This window comes from Poeciliopsis prolifica, unplaced genomic scaffold, assembly GCF_027474105.1.
Source record: "Poeciliopsis prolifica strain line A6 unplaced genomic scaffold, Auburn_PproV2 SCAFFOLD020, whole genome shotgun sequence".
NCBI lineage: Eukaryota > Metazoa > Chordata > Actinopteri > Cyprinodontiformes > Poeciliidae > Poeciliopsis > Poeciliopsis prolifica.
The window spans coordinates 1445328-1461723 of NW_026562395.1; the positions used below are offsets into that span (position 1 = coordinate 1445328).

General features: G+C 38.3%; 1 protein-coding gene across 2 annotated transcripts in view; it reads right to left on the reverse strand.

The window, feature by feature from the left end:
• The window catches only part of itpkb (inositol-trisphosphate 3-kinase B), a 33335-nt gene that overhangs the window by 14500 nt on the left and 2439 nt on the right, over positions 1–16396 (reverse strand). The window contains exons 1-5 of one of the 2 annotated variants that reach the window (XM_055044403.1): positions 15599–16041; positions 10547–10754; positions 10196–10346; positions 9321–9599; positions 7633–8616 (exon numbers count right to left, since the gene is read on the reverse strand). In XM_055044403.1, coding sequence (XP_054900378.1) covers positions 7633–8616; positions 9321–9599; positions 10196–10346; positions 10547–10593 — 1461 coding nt within the window. In that variant the 5' untranslated portion in view covers positions 10594–10754; positions 15599–16041. Of the gene's footprint in view, positions 1–7632; positions 8617–9320; positions 9600–10195; positions 10347–10546; positions 10755–15598; positions 16042–16396 lie in introns of those variants that run through there. The other variant, XM_055044404.1, reaches the window with a different exon arrangement.

Below are 16396 nucleotides of genomic sequence, written 5' to 3' on the forward strand. Positions count from 1 at the left end.
AGGAAATTGTAAGCGAAGGAACTTCTTGCAGACAGGAAGTTGAGGAAGGGGGGGTTGCCGCTTGCTTCAGCGACAGTATTTTCCACATCCGCCGCTGACTACAAACAAAATAAGGCAGAAAAAAAACTGTCCTTGCCCACTGTAAACAGCAGATAGAGGAAAGACACACAAAAAAAGAAAGCACCACTAAACAAGAGAGGTTTCACTGGTCACTGGTCATTACTGGCTATAAAACATGCATGATTTTCAACACATCAGCTACATGCATTTGCAGATGCTACAAATTAATTGGTTTTATGTCTAAATGGTTATCTTAAAAATAAGCACAGATATATAGAAATATAATGTTTAATTATAAACCAAAAAAACTGCAGTTATGTGACCTGATATCAACTGTTTTGCATGCGGAAAGTAGTGCAGGAAAGGGTGTTAGATGGTTAAAAAAAGACACTCAGGGCAAAGGGTAACGCTGGGTTACTAATGTGTAACGTGCACAAGCAGGGGAAACACTGATGCACGCTGATGTTTTCAACGGAGAGACTCTGAGGAAACAACAGGCTTGATATCTCTCACCACAAGGTCCCCTTGCAGATACAAATACTGCAACTGTCTGAGTCTGCAAAAGTTTAGACTACGAGGTGCACAAACACAACACAAACACACACTCACTCACAAGTCAAAGAAGAAACAAAAAAATCAAGCACACAGGCACCATTGGCTGCAGTGAGGGTGACGCAGTTTACACAACATGCTTGGGGAGAGCATGATTAATCCTTTGGTAACCAAGGTTTGGCTGGTGGAAAAACAGCTTTAAAATACTGACTGTGCTGGTGAGCTGGGAAAAGAAAGACCTTACAGTAGAAAGGAGGTTAGATGTTTTGAATGTGGCTGTAGTTCAGTTATGTCGTAACCAAACATTGCAGTAGATAAGAAGACTTCTTTCCAAATTGAGGTCACTATGGAACATTAAAGAGCCAATCAGAGTTTTGATCTAGGCTTTACTCTGCAAGACTAAAAACGCCAAAGTAATTCAAGGGGGTCCTTTGCAAATTTGTCAGGGAATGTAATACTCCTACATTTTGATCTCTGGCTCACATGCATGAGTGTTTTCTCATAACGGTGTGTCAGAGCCAGCAGGGTTTCCCCCAAGCAGTGGGTCTAGTAAAGGCCGTCTGTCATCTAGGCCACCAAACTCAGTGACAGCAGTTTGACCCGACTTCTTCATGTCATGCATAAAACATGCAGCTGCATTCTCCAAACTCACACACAAAGCACCAAATAAAGGACTGACCAGTGGTTCCCCTCTCACGGTAAACCAAGTAGGCACTGCAACAAACACACACTTAGGTTAAACACACACCCATGAACTTAGAGACTCTGCACAGCTGTATGAGGGAAACTCGGTTTGACGTCACAGGGCTGCTAGGCAACTTGCGCTGTGGTGGTGAAGATTTTCCACTGCAGTACAAACAGTGTGTGTGTGTATGCGTGTGTGTTTGTGTGCTGATAGCTCAGTTGACTTTCAGTGCTGGACATACAGTAAAAATGGCTGTTCATCTCGGCGAAGTACGGCCAAAAGAAATCTCTCATTTTGGTTAAATTCGCAGGAAAAAGCATAAAATTGACACGAAAGGTGACGATGTTGGGTTTGGGTCAGAGTGTGACCACGTTTATCAGAGACACAGAAAAAGGGATGTGAGTGAAGCTTTGCCAGGTTACACTTTCAGTGTGTACGCTAATGAATGTGAGATAGTTTACTGACTAAATTTGTAGAGAAATGTGTGCATAAGGTGTGCCAATGATGTGTTAGGGTTTACGGTTACTGCAGGACGGGTGTGGCCTTCGTTTCAAAAGCCCAGCTTGTTTATATAGTTGATCTGTGTATTTAACAGGCGCATCATTTTCAGCTGCAGAAAGTTTAGAGAAATCTTTTCAAGCATCCCGTGCTTTCTACATATGGTTTCGTAACACTTTGCGTGCATCTAGATGTCCTGCTGTGCATCCTTTTTGCTGCTTCTGCCCAAAATAGCTTCAAAGTCTTGACTGAGTCTGCATAAGATCTGAAAGATTAAGGAGTTTTATTCCAACCCTGACAAAGTGAGGAGCTACACAAGAAAATAACAGGGAAATCAGTTTTTTTGTACATTACAAAAACGATTGCATTCTTAATAATCACAATAAAAATATCTGATAATTAATAATTATTCTAGTTAATTTAGCATTAAAAAATATTTAGTACTTTTTTTTTTTTCTTAAATAATAATCATGAATGCAGCTTTAAGAGCCAAACCACATGAATGTCCTTCCCCAGCTAACAAAGGAAGCAAAGCTAAAGACTGACTGCTGGACAACCGAGTTCTGAAGAAGCCACAAACTTTTGCTCTTGCAGGACGATGTGTGATGTGGCTTACAAAGAGCTCACGCACTGAAAGATTCTCACGAATGGTAGGGGAAGGAAGCAAAATAGCAGTCTTTGTCCTGAGACAGACCACCAAAGAGAATCAGAAACAGCAGATTCACACTGGCTGAAAGATAACATACTTTCTAAAATTAGGGCCACACAATATTGGAAAATCATTCAATTTTGATGCTGTTGGCAAAAACTGCGATTGTTTTCTTTAGCGCATTTCCTACAACTTGCTTTTAAAATTCATAGCCTGTGCAGTAGAACATTTATAGTATTTTGGTCAAACTGGCTTCGTCCACAGAGAACATCTGACACACCAGTCAATAAAAGTTATAACGCTCAAAGCAAAGTTTTGAGTTAGCACTCCAACCTCTGTCTGTATGACTTGTCTGACTCCAAATGAGCTGGCAAGGCACTGAAATATGTTACAAGCCTAAATATCAATCAGCTGTATAAAAACAAAAAGGGACATTTTGACAAATTCTTCCACATAACCAGCAGGACCGAGATGTGAGCGTGTTTGGGTTAGGAATGCTGTCCTACAGGAACTGCACAGCTGGGTTCACTAATTGTCCAAATGCCACTAGTTGATTAAATAAGACACATTCATATTTATGTAGAAAATATAGTGTCAATATTGACAACTAATGACAACCTAGGTTTAGTTTTTAAAAAAATAGTCTATACTTTGTTTTACTATCACACAAAATACATCTGAGCTACATTTTTCAATAAAGACTTGTTAGAAATGACTGCACTTAACCAAAAATACTTATATAACTCTGAACATTTTAAGTGAAAAACTGCCTTGAAATGGTAAAGAATTGAATCGGAAACCTGCAAAATAAGACTTGGGACAGAAAAAGAAAACTATAAATACATTTTATAAACGAAGTAGATTTGTTAAGCAGCCATGCCAGTTGTTCTTAAAAAAACAAATTCTGCAAATTGCCCCAACATACCTACATTTCTTTTTTAATCTGATAACGTTTGTATCTCAAACTAAACTTGTACCATTTCACTAGTTTTTTCTCAAAAAGAGTTCACAGAACCAATTGCTCCACTTAAGTGAAAGAAAAAACTGTTTTCTAATTTCTGATTGATTTCTTTTTTTCAGGAAGAAATCTAAAAGGGCTAGAAAAACTATTTTTTCTCTAGCCATTGTTTAAGTTGTGTTAAAGGAACCGCATTTGTGGAATGAGGCATTTAATATTATAGAAAAGTTTTTGATTGAAAACTGCAATATAAAGTCAACAAAAAATTGTGGATATTATATGCAGAATAATAAGAATAATAAAAAAGTTTTTATATTTTTATATTTCTTGTAAAAGCAGAAAAATTGCCATTTCAAACAAGTCCTGAATAAACTCTCCTGAATGTTACAATAAACGTATCCTATTAATGCAGATGCTTCTTTGACGTTTTCTTTTGTAGCTTTGTTTCCTGAAGACATTTCCCAGCTGTAACAAACAGCTACTATCTCGACGAGGCTTTCCTCCACAGAGCTCAACTGAAACACTGATGCCAATCTGTGACAGGTGTCTTTCTGCTGCAAACATAATCAGAACAAGAAAAAAAAAAAATACCAGCACATTTCTAAGTACTTTAGGAGAGATGCAAGATAGTTAAAATATCTGCCAAATGTCTCTAAGTGTTACTTCTGTCGGACAAAAATGTTTTCAATTCATCTTTATTGTCACAACGCTCTACAAATATTTAGCATTTAACGTCACTCAAAAATGTCTTTATTAAACAATTGGTTGTTTGCAAAAATGTATAAAACAAATGGACAGCAAAGCAGAGCAAAAGAATCAACTCATAACTGTGAAATAATGTGTTTGGATGTGTCTGACATTTGCATTTTTTTACACCTAGCATGCAATAAAAAGAATTCCTTTTTGATTCATGCTCTAGCATTTATAGCTGTGTCAGAGCCATGTTAACATATCTAAGCATTTCCTGGAACATTCTCGTGCAGGAGACAAACACATTTTAAAGAGCCGCTTTCAGTTTTTCTTTTGTTTTTTCTGCAGACTAAATGTTGTGAAAATTATTTATTTCCTTGTTGGTGTTTGTAGCAGCTAAATTCTTATTCAGTTCCACTGTGTTTGTATCACCCCTCCTCTCTCTGTCCCTCTCTTCTCTCCCACATACCTCCTACACGAGCAAGCACGCTTTATGTGTTTCTGCACGTTTGCCTCTTGCACAAATACATCAGATTTCCTTAAAGGACAGATCAGAAACTGTAACAAGCTAAAAACAAAATCAAGCTACACGTTAGACAACGTCATGATGTGCCCATATGCTGCTTGCAAATTGCATTGAGAGCTTTGGCTTCTGTCTTTATCTGGACAAATAGAAAAAAACAACAATGAATGGAAACATGCAAAATACAATACAAACCCTATTCAAATCTTTAAGCCAAATTCATTTAAACAAATGATTTATACAACAGCAGGGTAAGTGAAGAGGTTGGTTTCGAGCGCAATCTTTCAGCAAACTTCTATTAAAAAGATCTTACTGAGTCTGCAAAAAAGGTCACTTATAAGGGAGGAAGTTTTAAAACAATGCAAAATCAGTCCCACAATCCTTCCTCTCAAAAGAAAGTCAAATGATTTTGTAAAAAGCTGCCACCCACATGCTTACACACACTTCGCACCCGAAAAGGGCCTGGCTTTTAGCTGCATCGACATTCAGGAGGCTTAATGCAATTTCTCATGCCTTCAGCTTGTTTTATAACACGCAGAATCTCACACAGCTTCAGAACCACACATTAGCAAGAACACGGCACGATCCCTGCTAGTGGGCAATTTGACAGAGAAGCATCCAGAAACATGCAGAGGCATATTCAGGAACATTAGCAAGGAGCAAAAAGATGGAATCCTGAAGCATGCGGAATCCATGCTTCAAGAAAAACTTCCTGTTCTGGCTTACATGTAAAACTTGATTTTATGGCACCTGAATCCAGAGCAATTCAGACAATTTACCTGCATGGTGTGATGGGTAAATCACTTATGAATTGAGCTAATTTATGTTGACTAAATTCTCTGCCCCCACTAAAACCTGTACGTTCTGTTTGTGAATGAATGCGGATGTTGTGTAAGCTGATGCCACCTTGTTGCAATAAACACATAGACAAAGTAAAACAAAAAAAAAAAAGCCAGGGCAAACTCTTTCCAGGAAAGAAAAAGAACAAAATGCACTTCCAAGAATCTCAGTGAAAGTATTTTAGGCAATAAAACAAGTTTGGTACTTTAATGGCTCCTTCCAGCAGTTTAGCTAAACAGCCTGCTTGGAGATAAATAACTATACAGAGATGAGCTAAAGAATGGTTTTCTACAAACAAAGTAATGCATTAAACACATGCTATAAGCTCCCATTTGGGATCCGGGATCAACAAATTAATAAAAGCTATGGGGTGGAAAGAGGAAGCAACTATAACGACATCCCAGTAATCCATCCAGCACCCTTTGAAACCCTTTAGCCAAAGTCAGAAGAATAAAATCAAACAAGCACGTCCGTCACAGCAGTCAGACAAGCTAACTGCATTAAAACTGCCATGCCAATATGTTAAGTAGAATAAAACTAGAAAAAGAAAAGTTTTGTCATTGCAGTCAAATGCACTGTATCCAAAGGAGATACAGTAAACTTTTCCTTGAGACCTTTGTACAAATGATAAGTAGCAGAAGTAACAGCACCAATGATGTCAGATGTTTACATAATTGCAATTTTTGTCAGCTAAATAAGTTTAGAATGAATCAGAATTGTATTTAAAAAGGAAGATTTAATGCTTTAAGACCACAATTATGCATAATCCACAATGATGTATTTTAATTTTATTTCCGTACAGTCATAAAAACAATTGACGTAAGTATTTTTGACCATTTGTCCAAAGTAACTTCAACTTTTACTGTCTGGCAGTAATTCATTATTACTTTGTGTTTTTGACCATGCAATAAATTGAAAGGGCAAAAAAGGTGAGTGCTAATAGGAAGATCGTCTAAATAAGCCTTTTTTCACTCAGTATTTTATTCATTTTGCTTTTATGTGAAAATGAGCAACTTGTTTTGGTAGTTTCACCATTATAAAACACTATTTATGTGAGCAAAGGGAGAACAAAACACATTCAAGGAGGGTTGCAAAATGTAAAGCACCGACAAATTCAGTGCGCTAGTTGGCCAATAATGTAAAAAAATATATATTACTATAAGTTAATATTGGAACTGTGACCTGCAAACTATGAACATGAACAGAGTCACGCTGCTAAATTTCTACAGTGATAATTATTTTTACTCTTTCTGCCTTCTGGGTTGATTCAACAACTTTGTCACAAATATTTGCGCCTAAGAAAAAGCTCTGAAAAGCCTTCAATGGAAGTTTCCCAAATTAATAATCTGTTGAATGTTGACTTCACACCTCTACTCATCCAGGAAGATCAGATAATTAAATGTCACATCCAATAATAGCACATTAAAATATCACTGGGCAAATACATAAATAAAATGCTTTATGTAATCTTTATGCCAGTCACATAACCGGTGTCACTCATTTTGCTTAATGCAGCAAAAAATATCCTAGGTGGGCATAAAGATGTTAAAAGAAACTAAAAGTAGATGCAGCCAGATGCAACTTTTTCAACAAAACCATGTTACCGAGATAGAAATAATTTAGTTTTTATAATAGCTAGAGACATGAGTTGCAATCTGGGGCCTGGATTTGCAATGAACCTGAAGCAAAAAGACTAACACTGTTTATTAATATCTACTAAAATCGTACAGCTACTATACATTTAACCAATATTGTCCTCCACTATGGCATAAACTACAGATCTACTTCTTAAATGTCTGTTTTTCTACTATGTAGCTGTCTCTTTTCTGGGTCCAGTTAGAAACCTGGCTACAAAACTTTGGATCCTGCAGATGGGAACACAGAAACCAAGTAATCCCTCAATAAACAGAGATACAATACTTAAACCATAAAGTAATAGAGCAATATACTGCCGCTTAAGTCATTATTAAGAGAAATTTGAGATAAGAAATGTTAGATCTAAAAAAAAACAACTCATTACAACAGAGTTAATCTTTTTAGGAAATTTAAAGTGCAATCAAAAATAGCTCATGATTCTTTACTGAAAATAAAAGAAACCCTTAAGGAACTCTGTAAATGACAACCTTTTTGTTCAAGCTGACAAAGACAAAAACAAAAACAAATTTGGGTCGACTCACCGCCTTCTGCTTCGAACTGAGATGTGCAGGATTCAGGAGATTGTCTCCCTTCTCCGTGTCACTGGAAACATCATCTTCCGACTCTTCCCAAGACGAGGAGAACCCGGCTGAGGAGGCAGAGGAGGAGGACAGCTTCCTGAGAGGGCGAGGCGAGGAGTATGGAACGGGACTGGAGCTGGGGCTGGGGGACCGCGACAGTCCCCGCTCCGAGCCAGAGCCGTCGGTAGTTTGAGACCGGCTCTCCAAACCGTGGTCAGTAATTATGACTGCAGGGATGGAGGGATTTAAGGAGGATAAATGGTCGGATGTCTGAGCAGGTGCGTTCAGCGAACTCAGCTTCATGCGATTACTGTTATGGCCGTGAGGTAACGCAGGGGTTTCAGAGATATCGATGAACCTTTTTCCTTCGGTCTGAATCAGCACTTTTGATTCCCACTGATCCTCCTGCTCATCTTTATTTTCTCTGCTTGTCTGTTCTCTCTCATTTCGCTCCATTTCTCTGTTTTCTACCTCCTTTCTAACTTTTTCCTCCTCACTTTCTCTCAGCTTTTCCTTATTCTCCTCATCTGTAGCTGAATGTTTTTCTGACGTCTCAGGCGAACAACGAATAATCCGTTTATCCCCATAAAGAGTTTGTAATGTTGTTTGTGAATGGCAGTCATTTTGATCAATCAGTGTCTTGTTCTCTGTATTTGACTTCATGGCATTGCTGTTCTTCTCGCCCTCATCCATTCCACCTTCCTTCTTTAGTCTTTCTGTCATCCCTTCCTCCACCTCTCTGCCATTTTGGGCAACAGAAGGTACTTGAGTCACTTGTGGGTGGGTCATTGGATTTCCAAGAAGTGTGTTTCCTGGGCTGGGAGGCGAAGACGACTGGCTAGTGGCTCGTCTTGTCGTCCGAGGACTGCGCTGGAGTTCACTGTTCAGGACCTGGGTGCGGATCCCAGAAATGTGGGCCTCAAAGATGCCCACTTTTCCCCTGACCTAAAAGACAGAAATAATAAAGGAGTATTTGTTTTGAACATTTATTATGATTCCAATCGTTTTTCATTGACTAACAATAAATTCAGCATAAATCTAAGCAAGCAAATTGTATTTAGAACACAACGACTCACTAATTTCTAGTTAGACAGAAATGTGTCTCTCTGACCTGCTGTGATGATGCTGTATATAAAGACAGCACTATTTAAAATAAAACTAAGCTTTCCAAGCCAAGTGAAGGACGTACGCATGCTGTAAATCTTAAGTTTTATACTTAATACAACTTTTAGAAACATTTTTAGGCAAAGTATGTTAAAATCTTTCAAAATACCAGCTTAAATTTTATTTTTCCAGAAATATAGTGGGAAAGTAGAATAATTCAAAAAGTAAAGACAACACAATTAGCACTTTAGGGGAAAAGAATAAGTAAATAGAGAAAATAATTACATGTTTAACAAACCATAACCCAACAGTTCTTGAAAAATAACTTTACTCCCTTAGCTTTAATCTGTGATAAATATTACACAGATACAATAGCGAAAGAAAGTTTAATAATGTTGGAAAATGGAACATATGGTGTGGACTTACAATCAACTTAAAAAAATAAAGAAGTAAATTCCTCTGAGTTCTCATTCATTACTGAAAATCTTTGCATAATCAGATGTAAATAAATAGTTGCGTAGATGACTATATAAAGATAAAATCACCTCAACGTTTTGCAGCTCTCTGTGGATCCGGAGCAGATGTTCCTGACGTTTCCTCTCGTCTCGCGCCTCGCTGCCTCTCGTCCCTCCTCCCGTCTCCTCTTGCCCGTCTCCTTCCCCTCTGTCTTCACCGCTCAGGCGTCGGATGCGCTGGCCCACATTGACTCCCAGGCGCTCTGGGCTTCGAGGCGAGGGGGAGCGAGGGCGATTTGTGTCGAAGGGGGAGAGCAAATTTGGAGGAGGGGGAAAGACAAAGGCTTGGCTAAGAGATCGGGGGCTCGTCTAAGGGAAGAAAGACAGGACATTAGTAGTCACCATGAATAATTCACAATAATTTAGAGTTACTTTGATGCATTTGTGACAAATTTATTCATGTTTGCAGTTGTGTAGAATTAACTTCTAAACTAAACTCCAGGGAAGGAGACGTCTTGTGTTTTGACTGTCACGGGCTAAAAACTAGAAACAATGTGCTTTCTAGAGCAAGTATTACTTTTTGCAAATAACTATATTATAAGTTTACTATTTAAAAATTAAGGAACAAGATCTTATGATGTAAAAACACCATCATATCTCTTGTGAAGGTGGAGTGAGCAAAGATTATTTCCTCCAGGATTAAAACAAAACACTGTTGTTGTGCTCTATAGAAAAAAAAAACTTTAAAATGATTTATTTTTACTAAATGTTGAATTCATCCTGATTTACCATAAATTGACAGTAAATTAACAACAAAATAAACAGCTATGCTATTCATAACAAACAATGCCTTGAAATAAATGAATGATAGCAAATGATAGCAAGTATTTTCGGATTAAAAGTGCCGAGTTGAGGAAAGATTAAGAAATGTTTCCAGATTTTGCTGAACATGGTTCTGTTGCTACCTTAGGGCTCGTTGGGCTGTAGAGGTTTCCCCCCAGTAACGGACAGTAGGTGCTCCGATCCGGAACCGGCAGCACAGGTCGGCCGACGGAGCTGGTGTTTGTTCTAGAGGTGGCGTTGGAGGACCCTGGCTGGGAGTGAAACTGATTGCTGCTGCAGAGAGGAGGGAAACATACATCATTAACTAACACCATGCGGAGACCTTATCAAAGCTTCAAATAAAAGCAACAAAAAAAAAAAACCACGCACTCTCAATAAGTAAGACTGATCTCATCACTTTGGTCTAACAGTTTCTTACTTATCTTAGTAACAACACTTGTAGTAATAACAGATTTTTTTCAAAGTCCTTGTACCTGTTCATGACTCCAAGGCCGTTCAGGTTCAAGGCAGAGGCTGCCATCCCCACGGCCAGGCCAGGGGCTTTGTGTGCTGGGTACACATCTGACAAAGTCCCCTGAAGCTGCAGGGATGCCTGCCACGCCAAACAGCTGTCAGGGTTTTGTCTGCATCCACGAAGAAGCAGCAACAGAAGATCGGCAGCAAGAAAATAGGTCCCTGCCGCTGAAAACAAAGAGAAAAAGCCAGATGAGCTTATTTTATGCTTCCCACTTGAAGCATAAAATTCTGTTATATACTGGCTGCAAGATTTTTAAGTAGTGGGAGGCATACTGAAGTGCGTCACAAACAAAAATCATTATTCATGTGATGCTGTTGTTCAAAAATTTTATTACGTTATTTAATTTGTAGATGAATAAATTGAATAGAGAGAAGGGGAATTTAAGGAGCAGACAGAGTTCAAACAGGGAACAAATTCTACAGCACAAAACGTCTTCTACTTTTGTGAGCATAAAAAAAAACAGCTGGTCCAAAACAAAGACGAATTTTCCTTCCATCAATTAAAAAAAAAACGTGAAAACTATTACTGATGAGTTATTTGTTCCTATCAATATATCCTTATGATTTTAAAAGTTACAAAACCACAAAAGGTTTTCTTCATTCTATCCCATTAAAATATTTTTAAATATTCCCATTAAAATATTTTTAAAAAATGCTGAAGTTAGATTTTTGACTGTTTGGATGGAATTGCCCCACCCCAACGATTGCTCTGCACTGCTGGTTAGCTGAGTAAAACAAGAAACCATTTTTTTATTTCCACTTAGAAAGGTTGCAGGATATTAGAAAATCTTGCAATGGCAACAATATTGCTAAATATTGCACTGAAGATATTCATCTTGTCTCTCTTTCTCATCTTTACTTCAGTCACTCTTTGACCTTCAGCATCTCAGGAAAGTCATTTGGTTCCATCTGTTGCTGTGAAAATGTCTCCAACTAACTAAATAGAAGAATTAAAACTGCAAGATCATAACACTTTGAATATATTAGCCAACAATTACAATGACAAACACACTTTTGGAACACGACTCTTACACACATTGGTATTGTGGTGAAGATATTCACAATATTTTGTGCAGCACAAGTGTCTTCCATCACTCCTTTAAAGGTAACAATGTTTTAAAGTACAAGTAGCTAATTGTTTGTTAGGCAATTAGCTGCTGCTTGGCTAGCTGAACAGATACCCTGACTAAATAACAAGCTAATATGAACCTGTTAACTGTCTACAGAACAGAAAAGAAAAAAAAATAATATTATGTGCAACAGAAAAATACAAGTACATTTAACAAACATTTATTTTTACTTAAGCGTGAATAAATAACTAAATAAATAGCATCAACTAAAATAAACAAATTACATGTTTATGTGAATACTCCTAGAATTCAATCATTTGAATGACAATACAACCGGTAAGATGACTGAAAGAAAACAAAAACGACCGGTTCTGATCACTGATCAGATGATCAAATCAATGTTTTTTTTCTTATTCAAGAAATGCATCAAAACCAAGAACACCCAGTAATTTCTTTGCATAAATTCGTCAACAAACAGCTCACGCTATGATGCACGTATTGGTATCTTTAAAAAAAAGCAAAGAAAGAAAACACAGTGCAAAGCACTTTTTTCTGGTATATGTGACACAGGTCAGCAGTCAAGAAAACCAGCTATCAGTATGAGACGGGAAAAGATCAATTGGTGCAGCACTAAGCGTCATATACCCAAAAAATTTATTTTAGCAGAAGGTAAAGGTAAAGGCAAAGGTAATTTTATTGATATAGCATTTTTTCAGCAATAAGGCAATACAAAATGCTAGTGCTAGAAGTCAGAATAACAGTTTAAATCATAAAATGTAAGAAGTTTTCATAGTTTTGAAAGCTAATGCAAAGTGTGCATTGTTTTTATGTTTTTATGGCTTTTATATGAAGACCACGATTTTCCAAATTACAGCCGAGAATCAGATGCCTTGCTCTTTTACAACTGCTTAGCTGCTTCAAAGTATCACTGCAGAAAAAGACAGAGGAAGGAAAGAACGAGAGAAAATGAATCCATAAAGATGCAGTGACGTAGACCTGTAAAAACTAACAAAAGTAGCACTTCTTCAACAAAAAACACACTGACTAAAATTTTGTGTAGTTTTGTTTTTTTGTGTTTGTTTTCTTTTTATGCAATTCATCAACCTCTGCTCTTTTGCAACCAAAGTAAAACAAGAGTTAACCTCAATTAGAGGTGGACTGTGGCACAATACAGTTTTAGTTCTGCACTGGTCAGTTTAAACACTGTATAATAGCTTGTTTTATCATATTCCGCTGTGAAACAAGCTATGCAAATAAGCTTCACTGAGCAACATGAGTTGAAAACTGGCATTCCGTGCGCAGATGGTCAACTGCAGAAAACCTGCTTGATGCTTCGCCTTATTTGCCAGCTACTTGTTAAGAGATATCATGCTTCAACTCAAGAGCGCTTCAGTGAAGCACTAAAACGTCCACAGCATCTGGCAGACGAGTGATTATGATTAACTGCTTCTGCCGAGCTGTGAGTAATAAGTCTTTGTGTTCAGAAACATTTGTTTCAAGGATATTTTTTTCTAAAGTCAATGTTTTATCAGACTTTAATCACACCGCCGTCTATTTTTCCACTCCGCTTTATTTATTGGTACACTCAGAGAAACTAAACTGAAACTAAACTAATCAGCAAATCAAAAGCTTGTCGAATCTTTTGCATTCTGGTCCTGGGGGCTCACTGAAGCAACCAGCTCTTCTTGAGCCGATGGAAAGCAGCCTCAATAAAACGTTTTGAGTCCAGATAATTAAAAATATCAGGTCACGAACTGAGGGGTAAATATGGGATTTCCTTATTGGGTAGTGACGCAGTTAGGAAGAATCTGAAAAGACAATCTGATAGGGCCCTTCTCGACTAGAAAGTGGTTTGATAGCCATCACAGTTGCTTAATTTCTTTCTTTCCTTTAATATAACACACAACCTCATATACTTTGGCTTTTTTGTGCAAATGCTTGTAAAGTTTTAGTGAAAACAAGTAAAAGAAAAAAGAAAAAAAGAAGGCTGAATGAGAGAAAAGACAGAAAGAGAGGTGTGTAAGAGTTATTTCGGTTCGGTTGTCTGTTCTGAACCCCTCATGCAGAAGGAGCAGATTTACTTTCTGTCAAACAGAGGGAGGGTAATGAAGCACTGCTGGGCACCAAGGACATATTTCACACTGTGTGGGGCATGTGGTCTTTGCACCCTAGAGAAAAGTTCAGGTTTTTTTTAGTTTTTTTTTTTTTTGGCCAAATTTCTCAAAAAAAAAAAACACTGAGCAGCTAAAACCCAAACCCAACCTTTGACTCAGCAGTTAATAACCCATCCGGAGATGTACTGGATGAAATCAGAGGGTGCCAACAACTTCTTCAATCCACTAAATCTAAAACTTTTTATGTAGGAACAAAGGGACAAACACGTTAAAAGAGTCGGCACCGTATATTTTGATCCATCAGTCACAACTTCATCATGCCAGCACAAAAACATGCAAATCCTGTTGCGATCTGAGCGTTTTCTCTTATCGCACTGGCAAAGGTCCAACGGCAACAGCGATTAAACAGAAAGGCAAACAAATACCGGGCCATGCCTTTAAAATCGCACAGATGAGTCAAGCTTCAAGGCCAAAGGCAGACCTGCACTAACTTTAGCGCATCTCAGTCAGCCCCTTCGGTGTTACTTGTGCTTGAGCTCGGCCTTGCTCGTCAGAGCGAGTGGGACCACGTTAAGACTCCAAACTGCTCACTTGCCTACACGAGTGGGCAATCAGCTGGTAGAGAGGGTTTTAAAAAGTGCAGTAAGGACAGCAGCAGCAGCGAGACAGCATGCATTTATCAGCTGAGTAACACTTTCACATCAATTCCATTTCATCCATTTTGTTTGTGGGCGTTTCATTGAAGACTTTGATGAGAGCTTATAGTAGAGATGAAACAATCAGACTTTTTCTGGCCAATACAGGCTAATACTTTCTGATCATAAAACTGATTTTTAACCCAGAGGATTATATGTAATTAAAATATATATATATATATATATATATATATATATATATATATATATATATATATATATATATATATATATATATCCAACAGACAACATTTGATTTACAATAGCATTATTCCCTCTAATTTGTATGAAACTCAAGCACAGGCTGGTGGTGCATCTGCATTTCTGAATTTGAATCAATTGAACAAATATTTAACTTGGTGCACTCAGTTTACCCTGCACTGTACAAGGCAAATTGTACACAAATATTACAAAAGAAAAAAATCCATCATTAATATCATCCACATTTCCGTCTAATAATGTTATCCTGTCATCTAAAGCTCATGAGAAAAAGGCTTGAGTTCAAATGCAAAACAATTTGACGTATTGTTGTGTAATCAGACGTACATTAATAAACAGGGATATTTAAGTTTAATTTCTTCGAAAATGAAATGTATTGACATATATATATATACATATATACATATCAGGTTTAAAACTTAGCAAAAGAGAAAAAAAAATATTTAGTACTTAAATTACATACAATAAGAAATTTGTCAACTTAAACTGTATCTTATGATGTATTTTATGCACTTTTTGTACTTCTAAGCAGTCTTAGAAAAATGTATATATGTATATATACAGTTATATCAAAGTAATGCCTGAAACGTGCACAGATCAACAGTGCGGTTGCTCTTTGCATCCCCACAGACCGTGTCCCTGTCCCGTCTTTGGGGATCTGAAAAGAAACATGCACGACACAGCTTGTGTGAGACAACATTTCCACGAGGATCGTTTAAAATTCCGCACATTCTTTGACTTTCCCACCATCTTAATTGATGTTTGCGCCTGTGCTCCCGGAGGGTCTCCTCTGCCGCGGCGCTAAGTGCAGTTAGTGCTACCAAAGTGTAATAAACAACATCCAGCTGCAAGGTTCAAAATAATGACGTGCGACAGACAGCGTGTCACAGCGGCCCGGTTGCTTGTCTTACCTCCACCCCGTCCCGTCTCCTCCGGGTCTTCTCCGGGACACTTTGTTTGTTTGTTTGTTTGCTTTAAACCGAGCAGATGCAATATCTCTATGTGTGGAAAATGCAGAGGAACCAGCCGTCGTGCACCATCTTTGTTTTTACTTGTCACGAAGCAACTTTGTCACTCGCCGGTTTTCTGCTTTTGCTCCTTCACCTCTTCACTCACATTAAAAAAAAAAAAAAAGACCCACCTCCACGTTAAAAAAAAGGAGAAAAATTAGCCTTTTTCCGACGAAGAGCATCCGCTTGTTTCTCCAGCAGGCTGAACCACGAAAGCCGTCCGGACTGCTGCAGACCCGTCCTGCCCGGTCCAGCAGTTTTTTTTCTTGTTGGTTGGTGTCTGTTATCATCCGAGGCTCGACTCCTCTCTCTGAGTGTTGTACAGCTTTTTGTGTAAAGGCGGAAGCTCGTGCTCTCTCTATCTCTCGCTCTTTCTCTCTCTGTCACTCCCTCGCGTGGACTCGGTTGAGTGGAAGGGGAGGGTGGGATGGGGTGACAAAGCTGCGTGTACGTGAACGTGCATGCAGCATCGGGGGAAACCCTCGCACGCACGTGCTCGGACGCGTGCGCGAGCTGAGCTAAAGTTGAAAAGTTAGAGCCTAAAGTCAAATACTACGGCTACTACTGCAGAGGAGGTGGTATTCTCCTTTAATTAAATTATTCAGAGCCGGTTCTAGTGATTCTGGTGCCCAAGGTGAGATAATCCTTTGAAATCCCCCCAGAACCCACCACTGTATGTGTTGGTGCTTTGGTGTGTAA